Source organism: Diorhabda carinulata, chromosome X, assembly GCF_026250575.1.
Source record: "Diorhabda carinulata isolate Delta chromosome X, icDioCari1.1, whole genome shotgun sequence".
Classification (NCBI taxonomy): Eukaryota; Metazoa; Arthropoda; class Insecta; order Coleoptera; family Chrysomelidae; genus Diorhabda; species Diorhabda carinulata.
In genome coordinates, this window is record NC_079472.1 from 57,857,829 (window position 1) to 57,881,543 (window position 23,715).

General features: G+C 32.1%; 1 protein-coding gene across 2 annotated transcripts in view; it reads left to right on the forward strand.

Annotated features, from left to right (window-relative positions):
- LOC130902501 (unconventional myosin-Ia) overlaps positions 1 to 23,715 on the forward strand; it is an 80,622-nt gene that overhangs the window by 36,152 nt on the left and 20,755 nt on the right. The window contains exon 1 of one of the 2 annotated variants that reach the window (XM_057814695.1): positions 9,283 to 9,581. The exons of the other annotated variant lie outside the window; for it this stretch is intronic. Coding sequence (XP_057670678.1) covers positions 9,491 to 9,581 — 91 coding nt within the window. The 5' untranslated portion in view covers positions 9,283 to 9,490. Of the gene's footprint in view, positions 1 to 9,282; positions 9,582 to 23,715 lie in introns of those variants that run through there. 2 annotated transcript variants of the gene reach the window in all.

Genomic DNA, 23,715 nt, shown 5'->3' on the forward strand with positions numbered 1-23,715 from the left:
GACAGAAAAGACCACACACACACAGATAATATATTCGTACGTTTTTAACCAGCAGCTATCAAGCATGTTTCTTTTTGTAGCAATATCTAAAGGAACTTTATCTCGATAGTGTAAATTGCTCTCCGAACACATATTTCAGCTTTACTATTATAATAATATATTTCTCGATTGTTACAGTTATGTAATATGTACGAGGGCAAATCAACTTTTCAAAGGTTGAAAATACATTCACTATTGTGATTCTATTTTTAGTTTCCTTAATGATTTTGATTTTATTTGTCAAAATTGTACATAATTTCGACAGATAGATTAGGTTTAATACTCATGTTTTCTATGCATAATCAAAACAAAGGATTGGAAAGAACCGGTTCCGAAGAAGGAAAAGACGGTTCCATCAACAGGCGAGGTCATGGCTTCAGTTTTTTAAGATGCGGGTGGGACAGTTTCCATTGACTATCTTGAAAAAGGGAAAACTATCAACGGCGATCTTATTGCAACGTTTGAGCGCAGAAATCAAGCAAAAACGGCCATGTTTTGCTAAGAAGAAAGTGTTGTTTCATCAAGACAATGCACTAGCTCATACATCCGTTATTGCAATGGCCAAAATTAATGAATTGAAATTTGAATTGCTACCTCATACACCTTTTCCCAGATTTAGGTTTAATTCTGTTTCCAGACTTGGTGGTCAAAGATTTTGGTGATATCGGCAGTTAATGGCTATATAGAGGATCTTGAACATTCTTATTATAAAACTTATCGAACTTATTGAACATAGTTGGGAAAAGTGTATGGAGCTAAAAGAAGATTACGTATATTTTTTCCAAAATTCTTATGTTTTCTTTGTTGGTATTAATTAAGCAAAAAAACACGATATGAAAATTTATTATAATTCATAATAACGTAAAAAAATTCAATTAGAGTGGGTGTTCAAAATTTCCTCCGTTTTGAGGAATACACAAGTAATCCATTAATCTTCTAAACAGTTGGGAGTGACGTTGAATTCTGTCTTACAATTCATGAGGTGAATTTACCTCTGTAACATAAACTTTTTTTTGTGAGATACGACCAAACTATGTAATCCAAGGGATTAAAAAGGTCAATGAATCTGAGCTTCTGCACCTCTAGTAATCCATTGATTCGGAAAATGGTTACTCAACTAATTACGAAACCTATCAAAGTACGATCGTGCATAAAAAATAGAGATCTTCATTTGATTAGCGATAAATTTTCTAGTATATCGAATAAGTGATTGCTTAAAAAATCCAGGTACATATCATCATTTAAATTTCCAGAATCTGATCACCTGAAGTCGCTACCACACATTTACTTTAAATGATTATTAGAAAGTAAAAAGAGTACATTTAAGAAAATTTCGATTGAGGGCTGCCCTTTCTTGTAATGTTTGCCAAAAATCCACTCTACCCTGTAGATTGTTTGACAAGAGCTCTTGGACTTGTCTGCGATGATGAGGATGTAGGTATTGTTCTTTAAGCATCCTCCAGGGCTTGAAGAAGAAGAAGAAATCATATTTTCTTTATTAATGGTTCTTGTTGTTCTTGGCCTACCGGAATTTATTTTTTTAGGTCTCACATTCCCAGTCTCTCGAAAACGTCGTTTAATGACTCGAAATGTGAGTTTCTTAGAAGAAACTTTTTTGCATAACGCGTAACAGCCGCACTAGAGTTTTCTAAACACCCGCCTAAGGTTAATAACATGTCAGTGTATTCAAAATTTGAGTACATTTTTATTAACAATATCTTTCAGTTAACAAATAACAAGGTTTCATAAATGTATGAATGACAGTTTTTCAAACAACAGTTTAAGTTCCATAACCGCAATACATGATCATCGAATTGTTGTTTGCTTGATACTAAGGTCATCAATAGCTCAGTGCCCGTACTTATTTAACTTTGAATAACAAGATCCTATACTTATTAGACTGGATTTTTGTGACACGTTACAAGCAACGAACCTAAGTCCCAATTTTTTTAAGTGTATCCGTTTTATGGGATCTCTTTATGCGAAAAAAATTTTCATATCACATAATCCTCACCAATTAATAATAATAATAATTAATAACTTTATCAATACTTTATACCAGCATCGGTTATCACTCTATAATATTCAAATCAAAAAATTCCGAAAACAGAATCGAGTTTTATCAAAAGTACTTCATTGATGTAAAATTAAACGATGTGAAAGTTCAGTCGAAATTTTGCTTAATAAATCTAATATTGAAAAAATTATGTTGAATACTACGAACCATGTAATTAGCGCCATCTATGAGAGTGAGACATAAAAACAATTTCATTGTATATATCAGCTTCCAAAACATATTTGTACCAAATTTTATTCTTTTGCTCTAGAAAATCGAATAATCATCCGATTTCGATGAATTTTTTGCTTTATATCTTCGTTTGTACGGCGGATTATAGGAAATATCTCACCTGGGGATTTTATATAGTTTTATGACTTTAAATTTGATCATGAACGCACTTCTTCGCATATAATCCTTCTTAACTTCTTTACAAAGTATCAAACGCAGTTCATATATTTTTTTTGTTAATATACACAAAAAAAACGAAAATTTTGAGAAAAAAAGTTGAAAAATGTTTGTTTATTCATTTTTTAACTCTAACAGTCAACATTAGTAAGATACCATTTTTTTAATGGTGAAAATTTTCAATTTTTCAATGTTAATTTTTAATATTGTATACTTGATTACAATAAGTGATTTTAAGAATGTTTTTCATTTCATATAACTTTAATTATTCGTTAATAAAAAAGGTACAAACGATTATATGTGAGAAAAGGTCAATTTTAAGAGAAATTTTTATTATTTTTAATTATAAATCAATATTTTTGTTTAAGTTTTTTTCAATTTGTTCGTTTTTTTTGTAGATTATGAAAAAAATATAACAAATTCATTTGAGTATTTGGAAAAAGTTATCAACAATTATACGTGAATGAGTGAATTTTCATTTAAAGCTCTGAAACCAATATAAGTTTCCATTTTATTTATTCCCATATTTTTTTTCGTAAATCCACCGTAAAAACGAAGATTTAAAATAACATTCATCGAAATCGGATGATTTTTCGATTTTCTAGAGCCAATAAACGAGGGGACTGCGAAAGTACAAAATTACCAAAATTTCAATACAGTGTTGCCAGTAGTTGTGAGAAAATCGTGAAAAACGTGTATAATTCTTTTTTCTTCAACACCCTTTAATTTCAATAAAAATGGCTCTACGAAATTTTTACATTGAGCAAACCCCACATATTTTTCAGTTTTCTATCTATTCTAAAGATGGGATCACCTTTTCTTTTTAAACACCTTGTGTAATATTTTTGAATAGTCGTAATTAATCAGAATGAAATTCCATCCAAATGGCTTCGTTATAACTATTCGAAACCGGAAGTGCCAAATCTTATTTTTCCTGAACGAGCTTTTTATGATGAGTATTATTATGTAAGTCCTGTGACTTTTACTTTAAGTACTTTAAGCTGTGGATATAATCATTGCATAACCTCTTTTCCTGTAAAATAAGAATGAATGCGTAAATTTGTATCAAATGTATTATTTCAAATAATATATTCTTACACATAAATTACTCAACTTTAGTGAAACAGTTATACGAGACACATACTAAAAATATGAGCACAAACAAATGTAGTTTTTATTTATTCTTTTTTTATATCGTTAAAATATTCACATCTCATTTTTATTTAGTGTTTTCGTACATGTAAATGGCAACTATAATGTTTGCCTACCTATACGCACACGATACCAGTATCTTTTAACGGCCACTGATATAATCAAATAGTTTTATTAAGCCGGTTTCTTGCTGTACCTTTCCTGGAAAACCGAGTTGTTGACCACTCAGTACTCAGTTGGATGAATATATTAGATATGTAGGTACAGTATTTAATATCCTGCAACTTAACGACCGTCAAAATTACGTGACAAGACTATCACATTCAAAATAATAATAATTATTATTATATAAATACTGCATTTATTATTAAAAAATTTCGAAATACTCGTACATACGAGGTCTGGCTATTAAATAACGAAGCTGCGCGCCTAGAGGGCGCCCTAGACGGATGGGGTGAAAAACGATTACTGCGTTGGGTATCAAAATATCTTCTCTATGCACGTACCAAAATACGTTTCCGTCACTATTACAGTATTTGTGCAGTAGCGGTTTAAAACGAACGTGTTTTTTTTTTCTCGTGCCGAAAACCATGTGTGACGAAAAACAGGAGCAACGTATCAATATCAAATTTCTCGTTAAATAGAAAAAAACTCCGACTTAGTACTATAAATTGTTGCAAACGGCCTATAGGGACGATTCTCTATCTCGTGCGCGTGTTTTTGAGTGGAGTAAGCGCTTCAGTGAGGGCCGAGAGAGCAAATCAAAATTCAAGGAAATTTTGATCGTTTTTTTCGACATTAACGGTATCGTGATGACTGAATGACTTACTATTTGTCAGTTTTGGCAGCATTGCTACAACGAGTTCGTAAAAAACGACCCGAGTTGTGGAAGTACAACTCGTGGATTTTGCACCAGGACAACGCACCTACCCTAAAACGCTATCTGTGAAACATTACATGTATTTGACCAGTGCGACTTTTTTTTGTTTCAGAAGGTAAAAACTGCTTCGAAAGGGATCCGATTTGAGTCAATGGAATGGTTATAATAAAGCCCTTCTTCGTAACCAGTCACGTTATTTAATAGCAAGACCTCGTATACGTCACTCATGATTTGTTATTTTCTAAAACTTAATAGCAGCTGTAGAGATTCTTTACTTTGTTGTTGTTGTTTTATATTAGCTTTGTTGTCAAATTCTGAATCATTTTAAAATCATTTTGTTGTTTTTACGCAACTTTTTTGGGGCCCAGCAAACAGTTTTCGGTATCCTAGCTCGATAGAATGGAAATTTTCTGTTCTAATTGTTAATCTTACGGTAGCTACAAATTCACATGATTGACCAACGTCGTCATGGACATCTCTTCGACCTTCGTCAATTCCTTCACCATTATCACTCAGACAGTGTTAATTGTCTACCGCAATCATTGTACGATGAATGTGAATAGAATTGCATACTTCAGTTTGTAAATAACAAATATATCTTTATAATCAAAAATTAGAGCGGAATACAACTGTTATTTGCCCATAATCCCATAGTTGAGGCTGAGGCATTTAAGACAGCACTCGCAACAGTTGTAGCAGGTAAGTAGCTGAATCGTGCAACGCGCAGATCCGTTTCCTGTTGCAACACTGCTGATTGCTGTCGTTCATAGATTTATCATCGGAAAAACCGCTGTTTCAATGCATAAGAAAATTGAAACTATGTATGATATTTGATGAAATATTTATATAAAATCTCTATGATTTAATACATCGTGTAAAATAATGTAGAAATTGTGATACTGAATAAAACAATGATATAAGTATTGTGAACTGTTCGAGATAATAGGTTTGGTTGCAGGATGAAATTCCGAATCAGTTTAGGACCGATCGCAGGCGCACTTAAAATTATCGTTCATGTGGAAGTCCCGAATGAGAATTTTCAAAATGCGCATGCGATCAGTCCTAAACTGATTCAGAATTGTTTTTAGAATAGTTTCTCCATTTTCGAGATATAAACAAAATTAAAATAATAATCTATGAATTAATTTTTCAATGCATCTAAATGCTCTGAATTTTATGTCTCTTCTGTTTTAAAATTAGTTTTTTTTTAATAATTTTTGGAAGATAAAATCAAAATATTTTGATAAAGACTTGAAGAAAAGTCGAAAAGTCAAACTTTATCTCCCAAAAATTATTAAAAAACTAATTTTAAAACAGAAGAGACCTAAAATCGAGAGCATTTAGATGCATTAATATATCAAAAGGTGTAAGAAATAAAAAATTAACTTTTTCACGACCATACCCACGACATTCCTAAAAGTGGAAATTTTCTTAACAATTCTTATAATAATTGGTTTATGAATTGGAAAATGACCTCAAATTACATGAATTGACTGATTTCTTATGATGTCTATTGATGTCGATTCAAGTCAACATTTCATCTGAGATCATTTGGCCAATGGGATCAATGGAATCACATTTTAGTTAATTTTATAAATTTTTTTCAAATCGGCCCCAAAATTTCTTTCGTTTCTACACATCTATAGCTTACAGGGATTAAACGCAAAAACCCTCGCATATGCTTCCTGTGAAGAGATATCGCTGTTATTTCAAACGTACGGATAAAAAGATAGAAATAGTGAATTTTTTTGTAAAAAATGCGCTAAAATGTTGGGTGGGGCTGCAGCTACGGCATTGTAGAACATTTCCTTCTAAATAAATATGTTCACAGTAAAATCTATTCACGTGATTCACTTTTTTTCAAACAGTGCTTCCGAACTTTCACAAAACTCTATATAAAGCAAAGCCACATATTTCTTTAGAATTACTCGTTTATATTACTGCAACTCCTTTGCTCATGTTATTTGAATTTGAATTTCAGTTTTTGAACGTTTCGTTTTCAAAATAATTATCTCAAACTATGGTTGAAATTGTACAAATCAGAAATTATATTGTAAATAGTTTTGCGGAAAAGATATTTTGAACAAGACTCTACTACTTATTATTTTGCTCCCAAAATGAGACCTTCGCAGAGTAGATGCTCTGTTGTTATTATGGCTTGCTCGCAGATTCAGTAGTTGTCGTCCTTTACTATTCCCATCGTCTTAAGATGGTATTTGTGAGGGCAATGACCTATCAATGGTCATCCCGAGAAGTTCTTCAGACTTAACTGATATGGTTATTAATATTTTGGAGTTTCTTAGGTCGGCAGTGTTTTTCCAGTAAAACTCCATCTGATTCTTCAGCCATGCTAAGGTATGGAGCCGTCGCCCGTTTTTTGGTAAGGCAGTCTGCCCCCTCATTTTCTGGTATACCCTGGTGGTCTGGAAGCCATATTAGGGTTACTTTGTTTTTGTTAGTTAGTGCAGAAATTGAAATTTACGTTGAGAGAATAAAATAAAACAAAGTTCAAATGAAAATATCAACCTTCTAGCTCAAAAAGTAAATAAAACAACTATGTATATCCAAAAGGTTGAAGGAAACAATTAAATTTATAATATCTAGTTATGGGTATTTTGTCTATTTTGAACTCTAGACTCGAATGAGGTAAAACATATTTTGATTTTTAATACCAGATTTGATACATATGTATAAGTACGATAAACCGTTATAGCCGCTTCAACAGGTGTGAGATTAGAACCCGTAGAAAAGTAAATTTCAATGTTAGCTGGAAAATACCAATAAAACAAGTAGATTTGAAATTATCAAATCACTTTCAATTAATTTCTCCTGTTACCATCAAGGATAATATAGACCACATTCTCAAGGACCGGGCCAGACGATCAAAATATAAATACAAAACGAGAATTTTAGTCTGAGCTGTTCACATAGAGATGGACGATTCCAGTTCTTTAAATTCAATCTTCATAGCGGTTATCTTTTATTACATCATTTAACCGTTATATATTTTTGTAGATTCAAAACGAACCGTTTGATTGGTTTTCTTTCATTAAAGAACCAAATATAGGAACTAAAAAGTTTTAACAACCACATAACTATGGTTTTCAATAAATATTTTCAACAAAAGAACTTCTATTCAATTAAATATGATAACAAAATTTCTTAGTATATATATATATATATATATATATATATATATATATATATATACACATGATATTAATAATGAACACCAATGAACCTTTTCCCGGGGGAAACAATTTCAGACATCGTTACTTGGAAACCAAATATTCGTAAATTAGAATAATTATATTTGAAATAGATACTGTGCAAAGAATTAACGTATTATTCAAACAATCTAGAATTCGGCAACTACTGTAAGTTCCATTGAAATATTGTTAAGATTATTGAATCAAAATTTGAAAAGGAGATGAGTATTTGGAATTGAAAGTATTGAAACTTCAATAGTTTTGGATGCGCATGGAATATTGTTCAATGTCTATTTCAAAAAGGGACCTAACCAATAGCCAATACTAGATAGGGTATTTGAATCGTTTGAATGCAAAAATCAAGTAAAAACAGTCACATTTGTCGAAGAAAAAACCACGGTTTCCCCACGACAATGCACCGATTCACAAGTTGATGGCAACGATGATTGAATTGAACGAATTACACTTCGAATTGCTTCATCATCCACTGTATAGTCCGGACCTGGCCTCCAGTGACTACTGGCTATAAATAAAATCGATTTTTGGCCAAAAAGGTGTTTTTCTTTGTTAGTCACACGACTTATTGAGTGATGTTTTATTTTTAATAGAGTAGATTTAAAATTAGTTTATGAATTCAACAAAACTTTGAAGCCTGTTTAAAAAGCATATAAAATATGAAGAGACAGAAAAATAGGATATTGCTGATCACGCTAGTCAAAATCATGTAATAACAAATCCAACAAGAGATTGTCTGGTCTTCACTTTCTGAATTCATCGTTTGCAACACAAAATTTACAATAATTAGGTGTTAAAACGGACCGTGAATGAAAGTCTAAAATTTGGCAAAACAGAATTCGTTTGAGGTTTGTTTTTATGTATGTTTTTATCATAGCGGTGATTTTTTTACATTTTTTTCCAACTAATTTCTTCATATTAATTTGTTTATTTTCGAGAATTTTTGAGAAATTCGCTTTGGGTATTTAAACGAGTTTGTTTAACGCAGATTAGTTAGTATATAACTTGTTTATAAATTCACTCCATAAATAGGAATAGTATAAATAAATAAGAAGTGAGTTATAGTAGTGAATTATTCCAAAGTCAATTTGTTTGTCTACTGATATTAATTGTTCGAATGTAGTTTAATGAATAATATATAAATCAATAAGAGTAGATAAAGTGTATCTTTGGAGGTTATATTTATTGATGGGTGATCCATAACTTGAAACTGTAATTTCTTTGTGGATGATATTTTCTATTACCATCCTCAACCTAGTAAATAGGTGGATCTGGATTATTAGTAAGGTTCGGTATTAAATATTATTATTAAAATACTATTAAAATAGTCCTGGCGTTTTTAAAATCCTGCTGTTTTTTTTTTATTTCGATTTATTAGCAACAATAATTTATTTCACAATTGTTCATGAATTGTACATATTTAATTTTCGGTTAAAAAAAATAGTTACAGTTACATTACAATAAGCAGGATTGTCCCAACTCCACAATCCTATGATATCCCGAATTTTCTACTCTTCGGCCGCACAGGTGTAGTACAGGTGAGAGCGGGGAGGGTCACATGACCGGGTCGCAGGTAGAGCCGCCTTACAGAGTCAGTGCGTCTTAAGCCATCGTTAAGTGATTATTATAAGTTCGTCGTTTTCACGTTCGTTTGAGATTAGTGTTGTTTGTGTTCTGTGATATGTCCGGAATATGGCCACCGGTCATCCCTACGGGTGTTGACACTATAACATGGCTACCCTAGGCCTATCGAAAGTCTTCATTTTAGACAAGTACTTCACGGAATTGCAAAAGTTCTGGGAGACCGAGAAGAAGCTGCAAGGTGTGTTGTCTTATTATAAGCCTTTGTTTAGGTACAAGTCGTCTGGCGACCACCGAGATCTTGCGGGTTGTATACCGATCGATGAATAAATTACTTCTACATTGTTTGGCTATTGATATCTTGTAGTCATTAAAAAAGAAAATGAGTTCTTGCAACGCTTTCTATAGTTTCTTGAGATATTACGACTAACAACAACTTTTAAGGTCAAATTATGAATCAGTTCAGTTCTATTAGGGTGGCTGTCTGCCAAATTTTTTTAAAATAACAGTTTGGTTATTTACTTAAGTAGTAATAGAGAACAAATATCTCTATTCATATTTTTTTAGCACGTTTTAGGGTATAATCCAAAAAAAATTAACTGCAACCTTAAAACTCATACAAATTGAAATATTTAACTATTTTAGACATCAGAGAAAAGGTTATGAAATTCAAGTCGAAAATTAATTTAAACATACTTTAAAAATTAACCCTGAAAATAATTCTGGTCTATCAAATTGATTGATATAAAGCAATAAACAATTCAGTGCGATAGTCGTTTCGTATCTTAATGAAGAACTTCCATAAGCGGATGTAAAAGAAAGCTGAAATATTTTAATCTAGGTTCTTGCTGTGAAACCCTTGCTGTTATAAAGTATGCAACTACTGAATTATTAAAGGCAGATATAATAAGGGCATATTTTGATCACACACTCAGATTATCCAGTTTATCTTCAGTCTTTGAAGACGATAACTTGGTTATCGAAACGCGCGTCAGACAGTGTAATCGTGAGTGTTGGTGAAATGGTGATGTAAACAGTGTATTCAGTATTTGGCCTCTAAATCACTTCATCAACCAAATTGTTCAAGAAATAAATAACTTCTCAAATTTACGAAATAAACTGTTAATTGTTATTTTGAATATCGAAAATGAACTGATCGGCAAACCAATGAAAAATATTAATTCTGGCACTAATAACAACATAACATGTTATTTAATTTCTCTCGTCTTACTAGAATCTGATAAAGCTCGATAATGACCTAAAATATATGTTGACATGTGCGAATTCAAATGTTAATTTATTAAAAACATTTTTGCTCGTCTCGAACTACTACCGAAAAAGTTCATTTTGTTACTGGAACGTGAAACTTTTTGTTCGTTATTTGGAAATGAACTGTTGGGATGCAATTTTCATATCAAATTGTAAGTTGCACGGATTTGACCAGGCCAAAACATTGCGAATAAACGTAAAATTTGTTTCTCTAAGCATAAGCAATGACAGCGATTTTCACGAGTCGTGTCGGTAATTTGAATTAGAAAATTTTGATATATCAAAATAAAAGCTATACTTTCATTAAATTTGGACTAAATAGACTAATATGCACAAATGTAAAAAGCAATTGGAAGAAAATTGGATTTTTATGTATTGCAACAATCATCATTCGTTTTATTGTGGTCGAAATAGATAAATCCAATCCACAAGTAAATACAGAAGTTTCAATATTGTTCTGAGTGAAAAAACTGGTTTTACTGGAAATAGGAAATTAAGAACTTCAGCAAGAAATTATAGTATTAAAACATCGTTTGTCTGAAGCAAATATACAACTATTTACAATTTAAAACTTACAAAATGCACCGGACAGCGCGTTCACGGAATGCCAATAAGTTTTGATTATAAGGTGTACTAACTGGTTTTCTGATGATATAGTCAGAGCCGCAACCAAGCGTATTATCTCATGGAAGGTACCGAATTTATGAAAAATTTCCTCTAAGGAAATCGAAGTCAAGTTTCTGAGCCTAGACATAAATTTAAATATTATTATAACATTGAACTTATCTGTTGAATTATATATAACTTTGTTGTTAAATTTAGGTCCTAATGATTGAAAATTGAATTATGAAACTCAATTTATTTCCTACATACTGAAGTGTACATCTTATGTAAATAGCGCAACAATCACTTCAAGATATTGGATGTTTTGGATTTTAGTTCAGTGAAATATTTCCATAATGTATTATACCCTTCATGACACTTGCAGTAGAAACTATGGAGGTCTTCCATTACGTGTCTAAAACGTCATATAAGTCAAATAAAAATTTCCGACAATTCAGTAGAAACCAGGGCTTGGTGTTCAGCCTAGTACGTTGGGGAACATTTCTCATATCGACTAAGGAACCTCCTCCACCTCTTTCGTTTGTTTCCTAGATGTTAGGTTACGTATACAGTTCTTTCACCAATTTCTCAATCCCTCTTGCTCCTTTTTTATCTTTAGAATTAAATGTTGAGCATAGAAAGTAAGACGCGATTCTACAAGACCTGTATCAGACCCATACTAACCTATGCCGCAGAAACAAGGGCAGACACAACACAAACAAAGAGAAAAATGAGAACAGCAGAGATGAAGGTATTACGAACAATAAAGGGTACCACACTCCACGATAGAATACCCAACACAGATACCTGAAGAGAACTGGGAGTACAAGATGTCGTTAGATGGGTAAGAGCAAGACGCCGACAATGGAGAGACCATGTAGAACGAATGGCTCCAGAGCGGATTGCCAAATGGGCCAAAACACAGAAACCAGACACAAGACGCCCAATCGGTAGGCTCCCAAAACGCTGGTACGATAGCTGGACATCGGCGTCACAAGAGGGCAGATGACAGACCTGACAGGACCTCGTCCTACTACAAGAAGAAGAAGAAGAATTAAATGTCTTCAGCGCGAATTTGCCAGTTACTGACCAGCAAGTCTCTATTCACAGCGGAAATTCCAACATACTTCCAGGCGTTAGGGATTTCCCAAAAAAACTTTCGTATCCTGAATCTCAATGATAACGATAAATGATTTTTTTTCATGATTACTTGTCTTGATGCTAGGTTCCCTTTCTATAAAAATCAGTTTAAAATATCATGGTAAAATTTGACGTTTCGATATACTTCAGTCTTTATCAAAATATGTAGAGATGTAAAGTCAAGATAAATCATCACGAAAAATATATAAAAAGATGTAAGAACTAAAAAGTTTAAGAAAATGATAATTGATTTATATTCAATGTTGAAAATAGGGTCTCTTGCAAACGTTTCATACTACGGAAAAATCGCGAGTTAAGCTGAGATGATTGATGCAAATTTTGCTTAAAAAATTTACTTTTTTGTAATGTCTTTCAGCAAATTATCAAAAATTTTTGATATATTTTAAGTTTCGATTCTCTGATATTTAACTATTTCAACTTCCAGTTTAATGTCGATTATTTCGGAACAGATTGAACAAAATTAGCAACAAATTTTGTATTTTTTTACTTCTTAACCATTTTTATAGAGCTTATGTGTACTTTATGCTATAATCAAACATATTTTGAAGAAAGATCTCCTCAATTTTCTAAGAGAATCGACGTTTTCCACCCTATCAAACAATAGCTCAATCATTTATGTGGTTCTATGTTGGTTCAATGATCACGATCTTGTATTTTGTTTAATAAAACTCATTTAGTCATATCCTGTCAATATTTTAAGTTATGAAATTGTTACATAATGGTAAATATCTGCTATTATTACCAACTTTAAATCAATACTTTTATTAGATCGTGTTCCCACGTATTAATTGCAGCTCTACTGATAAGTATCTAGAAAAATTCTGTACATTTTACAATAACAGAGTGCACTCATGTATGAATCAACAAGTATTGTATACAGCGAATGCTATTTATATCTTCTTGTTTAACGGAATCGATTAGTTTCACTCCGGTTTTGTTCAAATCTCACAATTAATTTCTTGTGAACAATGGAAAGGTACTTGACTTCATAACGTATAATCTGAATGAAATGTTACCGATTCACGAAAAATCGATTAGCAACTAGCGATAGATTGAAAAATCTACAGTTCATCTACAACATATAATTGAGTAATTTACTGTAAAAATCCTAAATAAAGTTGACCAAAATTGGTGTAATCTCGTAGTATAATCTTTCATTAACAAATTGATAAATAACTGTACAGATTTTCAAAATCATCAAAGTTAAAATTGAAAAAATAAATACAACATGAAGGGAGGATCCAAAAATAAGCGAAATTATGTTTACGACATAAATAATTCCATATTTTCCACAATAAGCTTATAACTAAGTTAGAGTAACGATTATTTTTACTCAAAAATTGTTTAACATAGATGTGGTATGTGTGCTAAAAATCCGACCTCTTCTGCTGATTTGATGTTTGATTTAACTTGACGACATTTTTTTAACGATAACGTCTTTCATTGACTTGACAGTTTTATTCTGATTACAATCACTATGAATAATCACTAGTTCCGACCTTCTAGAGAAAATTCGTATCAGATTCAAGCTGTTTTTTCAAAGCCTGATATCTCAATATTTTTTCTAATTGACAGTCATTCCCAAATCTTCAGTTAAAATTTTCTGATAGAGGTCCAAGTTAACCTAATACTCACTAGCAGTTAAAAAATAATTAAGCAACAAAATGTGAACATAAGATCTTGAAATTTCGTCGATTCGAAGAGTTGAAAAGGGTCAACAACGATCAACCCAACCTAACCTAACTAAACAACGAGGTTAGGTCATTTTCAAATCGAGCAAACCATTCGTATTCTCATATCGTCATCTATGTAAGTTGTTTTCATTGACAATAACACTATTTATTGTATCTGGGAAGAAAGGTGTCATACTACAAAAGCTCCGCCCACGGCAATGCTATTCCGGTTACTACTGAGTGTCCGTAGTATTTGTTCTTTTGATATTGTAGTATTATAGAAATAATATCATTCAAATACACGCCGGCATTAAATATTAATATAAATATTATTTATTTGGTTTATTACGACTTCCGGTACATGTTGTAATTAATTCCCTTTCTGCACGTCAAATAGCACACATTCTTGACTTTATTCGGGACCAGTAACATTGGAATCACGTGGTCGAAGACATCACCGATCTATTTGAAAACATTAATGAAGCAATTATCAATTGACGTTGCCTCACTTGATGAGTTGAACTCACTGGTTACTAAAGTTTATCTAATATCAATTGCAGTTTATAAAATAGACAAGTAAAATGTATCTGCCTGTAAGGGAGTTGGGTTTAAACAGTGTACCAGAAGTTACTGAGCCCTTTTTGTACCCTATCTGACGCAAATAATCTTGTCGCCATCGAAAAATCCTTGACGATTCGGTTATTGCCATCTGTTTATTCAATTTTTTGTGTTTAAAATGCTGACAAAACTGACAAGCTACATTTTGCTGTATTATTTCTAATGGCTCAACTCAGATCTCCTTATATAAACTATAAATTGTCCTATGTATAAAATCTTGAGTAGCATTGTCAATGGATTTCAGTTTTTCATTACATGTTTTTCACCTTAGTGAATGATCCACAGCAACCCCTTTCGTGACTACTCGATCAATAGAAAATGTATTTACTCTAGTTAATTCATCAATCCTTTAGTATTCAGCAATTATCATATTGCTGAATATTTTCCTTTTTTGAGCATTGGAATTATTTTAAATAACTTTCAATAACTGTGTTTGTATATCTAAATCTTTATTATTAAATTCATCTCGCTACACTGTGCCATTTCATCGCCTTCATTCGCATATGGTCTAAATAATACCCATATTTCTATTTATTTAAAGAAATTTATGAATTAAATAAATCTCACCAAGCCACGCCACTGCTTATCGCAGACTATCTAGTGGGAATATTTCAAAGAAATTGTGTATATTCGCCTTCCGATAACTTCAACCAATAGAAATGATAAACAGTTGAGATGATGAGTCCACGTGGACTGACGGTTTGTTACATGTTTACCGAATTTAATACGGGGAGTAAACATTATTTTTCATTTCTTAATTTGGTATGAGCGCCGTGCGTATTTATAAAATATTGATTGCTTCATGCATAACTGTCTTCTGCAATTGATATGCACACACCGATAATCAAAATTAAACTGTCTAATGTTCGTTTTTATAACCAAATTATCGTCTTCAGCGACCGAGAGGAAGCGTTGGTGTATATTTTGGAAATTTCTTGTCTAATTTTACTGTTAGTTTAAGGCCGCTTAATATGATGCAATGCAATATTTCTTGATAAAAAGTATACGTAGATGAAGTTCAACTGATTATTTCATGCAAGACCTCGCACTCGCGCCATTTTTATAGCGTGCAAGTTGCATTTCTAGGAAGAAATGAGTTTTTGATCTGCTGTGATATCACGTTTTTTGCTAGGGATTTTTTATTATATTATATTTTATTTTTCTTGGGAGTTTGACAAATGTTTCTTCATGTAATGTTTTGTATATTTTTTCGTCTAATTCCATAGATAAATTCATTATTTTCTCTTGGCTTGGCTTGCCATCGCCTAGTTGCTGTTTTCTGCCTTTTAGACTCCAAAAGCAAGGCAGCAGCCTATAAACCTACCACAAAATATAAATTAAAATTTGAGGTTTATTTTTTTTATGGAACTTTGATTAGGGGCCACTATGATGCAATGGAAATATTTTGATCTTTCAAGAAATTGTATGCAATTTCTTGTACGTTGTCTTGCCTCATGTCAAGCGGCCTTTATCGATTCTATGTTTTTTTTATTGCGTGCAAGTTGCAGTTCTAGGGAGAATTCTAGTTACTTTTCGCGTAACAACCAATAGCAGTAATTCACTGACCACTTTTTTCTTTTCTTTTCACTTAGTTTTATTATTTTCATTCCTAAATAGGTTCCAAAATATTAAAAGAAATTTGTTTAATTTACTTATGAAATATTTATTAGGGCAGCCATGATGCAGTGGTAAGAGATTTGCATAATATCAAACGATGTGCAATATTAAATGCATGTAATTTCTTGCACATTTTCTTGCACCATGCAAAGTTGCCTTTAAAGATGTTGACATTTTTTTGTATAATCACGCAGCGATTGAATATTGACATACACAATATTTGTAATTTCACGTTACTAGTAAATATTTTCACGCGCTTATTGAATCGTTTTTTAAAAAGTCTAAGAAAGTAAACTTTCGGAAAACTAAGAAAAACTATTTAAATCTTAATATTTCACTTAAAATATTTATAAAAAATGTCAACATGTGAAGAAATTCAATTCACAACAGGATTCAAAATTTTGTACTTGTATCTTTATCCATAATTTAGTTATATAGCTCTAAAAATGTGGAACCATCCCTCCTTTAAGTTGCAAGGAGATAAAAAACCATTAAATTCCAAGTAAATCAATATTTACAAGTTACTAAAAATATAGTAAAATTACTTAAATGAATTTAAAAGAGGAAAAAAAATCAAAGATGTATATTTGAGACAAAATTTCTGATTTATGGGTCATCGTTGGTTTCTTCAACCTCGAAATCGCTGGTAATTTCTTAAGATCTGTCATCAGTTGGCCAGTTACAAATTTCTTCGGAAAATCCCCGATGCCATATCCTCCATCTTTGCAGTTTTTATTGGCACTCGACCTTGGTAAGCCTTAAACGAAGGTGGGGAGAGAGTATCTGCTCTTGTCTTAGCCAGTAAAAAGTTGTGGTGAATAATACTATTTATCGTAGAGTAGGTTAACTTAGAGTCACAAACGAACATAAAGAGAGTACTAATCTAAGAGTACATTTCATCCTTCTTGTCTGTGTTTTTTCCTTTTGTTTCTTGTGATATACACGATTTTTTGCTATTTCTTGAAATCTGAAATTATGTCAGATGATATAACTTCATAAACAGTGAACTTATTAAACCGTGATGAGTTTTGCAAAATTATGTCAGTTATTTCATTAACATCAAAAATGCGGTCATGTTTTTTTAAAGCCTTAGATATTATTCCGAAATTAAAATGCTGATTTCACTCATTTACATTCGTAATAAAATCTCTTTTTTAACAAAAATCGATGTATTCTGATATTTAGACTACAAATCTTGAAAATTGAAAAAAAAATGGACGTTTGAAAACAGTGATTCAATTTTGATAAATAATTCAAAACTTAATTTACGGGTATTCGTGAAAATTAGGTTTTCAACCGTTAAAAGTGTCTTGTACTTATGAAACATCATGTATAATCATATGAGATTAGTTCTACCTATTGGTAAAAACTTTATTGTATTGTAGGATCAGCATTTCGATATAAATTTTCAACGTAAAATTATGTCACGTATCTGCAGGTTATAAGTAACTGTTTTATTCTTAAAATTTTGTAGAAGTAATTATGAATATTAATGTTTTCGATCTATGTTATTCATGATAATTTACGATTTAAATATTTCTTGTCCAACCATTTATTAAATTAATAACAGGTTGTTCAATAACAAGCCTAAATCAAATTTTGCATTAATTTTCTGATAATGTGTACCTTGTCCATAACATGAGTTGAGTGATTCAAAGCTCGCTTTAACAACTAGACTGAGTGCACTGCTAATGCACAAGATGGTATTCTATCGATACTAATTGTGAAACTCAATAATGTATTGAAGTAAAAGTGTTGTCGCTAATGAGTTCAATGAATTACTTTCCCCGGGATATTATGTGAAATTGATCCGAACAAAATCAATTTCGTCACAAGAAAGCTGCTGATTAGAACAATGACAATATTTTTTAAAAATCAACAATCATTACTCATGCCCTTATTGATTGTATAAATAGAAACAAAAATAAAACACGCTTCGAAAGCACATGAAACTAAAAAGTTAAAAATATTTTTTCTTAAATTAAGCTTAAAACAATAATACATTAAAAATACTATTATTGTCAAAAAAGCGTCGGGGACTCGATGGAGGAGAAATATGAAACAAAGCGTCCTATATTTATCTACTTATTTTTCAGTTTTTAGTTTCAAATGCTATAAAATCGTGTTTTTTTTTTTGTTATTGAAACCATATTATGCAATTGATACTTTCTCCGAATAATTGCTTCGCTGCTTATATATCTACATCTCGTCGAAGTGCTTAATTTCCAACATGGAGAACTGAGGTTCGAATCTTCATCAGGTATAGGATGTTTCACATTATGTACGTATATAATAATAGACCCAAGTCAACATAAATCTTATTCGGAGTAAAAAATGATGAAATATTTATATAATCGAACGTGAATCGAGCAGTGATATCGAAATAAGTTAAATTGCCAAACTATACCGAACAGTCATGAGTCATCCAAACGCAGCAAATCTTAAAACTTGATATAAATAACGTTGTATATGAGTCGATAAAAAATTCACTCCAAATGACTTTTGACTTATCATTCGAAAGATAACTTTGACATCTGACAATTGGCGGATGACTTTTTACTCGGTCACTGTTCTTTTGTCTCCTCTGTAGATTCCAAATAATAGTTTCTGTTTGTAGTCAGATATTTTAGAGTTAATTTTAGATCAAACAGTTACTTTTAGGAAAAAAAAATGGCACTAAGTAACGTTAAATAGTGGAGATTTTTGATTGGTGTTAACGCTTTGTTCCGTATTTCTCTCACATCTAGCGCCCGAAACTTGTATCGAGCCAAAAGGCTGTACAGTTTGTCAAATACAGGAGTGAATGTCGACAAACGAACGAGAGTTAAAATGACAAAGTGGGTAATATGCGCTTGGTAAATTAGTACAGTAAATAATCAGAGTACTAAAGTCTGTGCCACAGTATAAAATATATATGCCATCTCGGGATCGAGTAAAAGCAATGAAAGTAGTACCTAGTAGTACAATAGTAGTCTAGTATACCTGCTTGAGAGACCGTACTAATCCCTACTACCATACTCTAGTAATTCAAATTCATTCCTGTATTTGTCAAAGTGTAGTTAGTAAGGTTATCGAAGTGCTTAATTTCCTTTCAACATGGAGATCGGAAGTTCGAATCCTCTGAGGAACGAAATTTTTCTTGCATAAGTCACTTGCTGTTAGTCCAAAAGAGGGTTTCAAATAAACAAACCCTATTGTCAACAAAGTCAATGCAGGATATATAATGGGTTACCGCTCCCTAAAGGTATTGTTTTATACAGACGATGGTATCGCCGTAGCAGAAAATGAAGACGACTTACAACGTCTACTACATAAAATGAAAATTTCTGCCGAAAAATTTAATATGAGTATCTCGGTCAACAAGACACAATCAATGGTAATATCAAAAAATCCTATTATATGCAAATAGGTAGTCGATAGGGGAATAATACAACAGGTATCAAGATTCAATTACCTGGGAGTGAATATACTTAGTGAAAGAAACCTGACAGACAAAGTCGGCGGCTGTATGAGAGATACAGTGTGGAGAAACAAAGCGATTAGCTCACAGAACAAGACCAGAATTTATAAAACTTGTTTGAGACATAAGAGAAGAATTGGGCGTACAGGATGTGGTGAGATGGGTCAGGGCACGAAAAAGATTCTGGAGGGATCACATGGAAAGAATGCCACAAGACAGATGGGCAAAGTGGGCTAAAACTCAGAGACCGAACACACGCAGACCTGTAGGCAGACCACCAAAGAGGTGGTATGAAAGCAGGAGTTAAGCTTCCCAGGAAGATCCAGAAAGAGGGCCAAATGTACAGGATTGAATAGGAACTGGTCCCATTGAAAGAGGAAGAAAAAGAAGAAGAAGAAACCCTATTGCTGGAACCTTATTCTTTGGCGACTATGGTAGGATGCATTTTCCATGCTAACGTTGCCTGACTTATGCCCATTTTTTTATGTTAAAATAGACGAAAAACTCATTGAATAAATTATAAATCTTCATATAAAAAAATTTTTTTTTTTCAAATATTTGACTTGTTTAGATACACCTGTAAAATATGATAAAGTTCGCATTAAATGACACTTTATCCAGTCATAATATTTTTCCCAGTTGGTGTGTACTATATACATTGTGAGTCAGTCGCTAAAAACATTGGGCCATAATAGCATGAACAGTAAATTTTCACATTTATAACCTTTTTCAATGTATGATAAATAGTTCTCATCAAAAATCATTTTTTTTAAACCCCAATGTATATAAATCATTTTTCAAAAAATAATGGTACCTAAAAATGCCTTCGAATATATAATAGCATATCTTTTGTTCAGACTAAAAGAAAACCTTGGTCAACAATTCTTTCAGATAAATACTTTACAATGTAAACTATATATATATACCACTTCTTGTGGGATCACTACACATATTGATATTCTCTTTCCACACAAACATTTGGTCTTTTTATATCACCGAAACTACCTGCCATGTAAGCGGAACCTGTTACAGGTAATTTTTATCAGTTTTGACATTTTTTAAGGACCCTGAACTCAATCCTTGGAATTACAGGCAGTTAAATAGTGTTACTGTGTTGAAAAATATTTTATAATAAAGAGAGATATGATTTTTACACTTTGTTTCAAGATGACAACGCTCTACCACAGAGAGATCTCAATAAATGATTCATTTTGATATAGGGATACGAATCACTTTTATCCCCCTATTTTTCACACCACTGGAGCAAAATAATGCGTATAAGCATTATAATAATAAGCGTGAATGGATTGGTCGGGGTAGATCCAATTGTCGGCCTCCTTAAATCTTATAGATTTTTTATATGGGGCTATATGAAGTCTTTAGTAAACGAAACAATCATCGAATCTGAACAAGAATTCAAGATGCGGCAGAAATCATTCAATGGCATTCAGATTTATTCTCAAAGACACGTTTTTCAATGACAAAACGGTTTAAGAAGTGTATTGAAGTAAGCCGCCAACAATTCGAACACTTGAGATTATGAATAATTTTTATTTGTTTTGAACTAATTACGCTTAATCATTATTCGAAATTAAATGAATAATTGATTAATTTGTAATTACTTACGTGCTTTCAGACTTTTGTTTGGATGCAAATTTCTAAAACACCGTTCATATTAGCTCCATAAAAGGTTATTAGTTTTTTAACTGAAAATAATCAGGCAATTTCAAAAAAACTAAAAAAAGAATTTGCTCCAGTGGCGTAAAAAATAGCAGGATAAAATTGATAACTAACCCTGAGAGCGCGCCACTGGTTAAACTTTCCCAAAGTTTGTTGATGTCAATATATTACTTTATTAACGATATTGGTAACCAAAGTTAAAAAAAATTTGAAGATGTTCTTGATTTGTGGCAAATTTTTGATTTTGAATTTTGAACATCCTATATCTCAGCAACTAGGCCCCGTGAGGCTTCACAACTGGTAGGTTTATGTTTGTTGTCTTTAAAATTTTATAATACATTTCTTTCGATTTGACAAGATTAGGAAATCCTTTTGCTGCTCAAAATTGGCTATTCAACCCACCACAGACTTAACTAATTCCAAATTCAGATCTCTATTCAACACCAAAACATTAACAGCAGTAATTAAAGAAAATAGATACAATGAAACAAAAGCGATCTGATAATTTAGGGTTATTTGAAAAAGAATTTCAACAATCAAAACATGAATTACTACAATTAATACTTTTTATTTTGGGGTCGCACTTCTTATTAATGGAAACAGTTAAAGTTTCCTATACATTTACCGATTAGGAATGTCCCACTTTGATCGACTAGCCGAGATACAACCCGAATGGCAAGTATCGATTCACATTTTCTAAGAAATACGTTCAAACAACTCGAAGAAGAACTCAATCAGAACGAGAGATGAAAGCGATGCTTCAGAACCGTCGTTTTAAAAATAAACGCCGGAGGCTTGGGTGGATCAATTGTTCGTTATACAAAATGAGCTACAGGAACCAGATTAAAGTTATAGGGAGGGTCAGAAATAATTATTATCTCTTACAGAAACTAAAGCAAAAAAAAACAATAATTAACATAACAGTACTAGTCTTACTTCTCTCCATTTATACGTCATGTGCCTAATCGTACGTTGAGTCATTAAGTCAAAAATCTTTTAAATCGTCCAAAAACCTATTCGGGAATATTTTCAGTCACTGAAATGTAATATTGGTGATGTAGGAGGTCTCTTCTGAATGTATTTGGGCGAACCAAATTCTCATTGGGAATCAATATAATATTTGAATTCTTTCAGTTCATTATCTAGTGTTATTTTCATCACAAATTAATCTTAGAGTATATAGAGTATGAAACACAATCGATCAGTTTTATTTTAAAAATTTTAATCCTGATGTCTCATATTTATGCAAAAATACAAAATACGAGCTGAAGAAAAACATGAGGAGATAATAGAAAAAATAAAGTGAGAAATATAGAAATCAGAGAAGAATAAGAAATATAACCTACTAAAACTAAGCTTGTGGCAATAAAAGCAAAAAGTTGATGTACAATTGGATAGTTGTGGCATGATACACAATGACAATGATGAATATAGTCAAATAAATATAAATTTCAGAAACTAGACAAAACGTTAGTATGAAAATTCGACACTTATATATATATATTAATCGGGTTAAAACGCCGTCTTCCGATTCCCAGTTTCCATTTTTCTCGATCTTCCCAAAGATCTTCTTCCAATCCTCTCTCTCGAATATCCTTCTCGATACCTTCTCTCCGGCTTAATCTTGGTCTTCCTCTCTTTCTTCTTCCTTGTGGTGCCCAATTTAAAATTTGTTTGGGTATGCGGTCTTAAGGCATTCTTTGGACATGTCCGTACCATCTTAACTGATTCACCCTAATGTCCTCCGTAATCGTATGTTGCACTTTCATGATCTCCCTGATTCTGTCGTTTCTTATTTTTTCCAGTCTTGATATTCCTGCCGCGCGTCTCCAATAATCCATTTCTGTGGCTTCAAGCATTTTGACTGTTTTTTCTTTTAGAGGCCAGACTTCGCTACTATATGTTGTTATACTTTTTATTATGCTATTGTATATTCGATGTTTGTTTTCCTTGGATATTTGTTTGTCCCACAATACACTATTTAGTTGTCTTATTGCTTGTCTTCCTTGGTTATTTGTTTGTGTTATTGCTTCATCTAATCTTCCATCATTAGTGATGATCATGCCTAGGTATTTGTATTTTGTACAATGACTTATTTTTTGTTGTGTTTCTTCAAGTATTAAATTTTGTTGTTCTCCTCCAATACACATATATTCCGTTTTACTAAAATTTACTTCTAGACCCCATTTCCTGTATTCATCTACTAGCTTTCTTGTCATATATTCTAAGTCTTCGTAGTCCTGTGCCAAGATTATTTGGTCATCTGCAAAACACAGGGTATATAGTGTGGAATC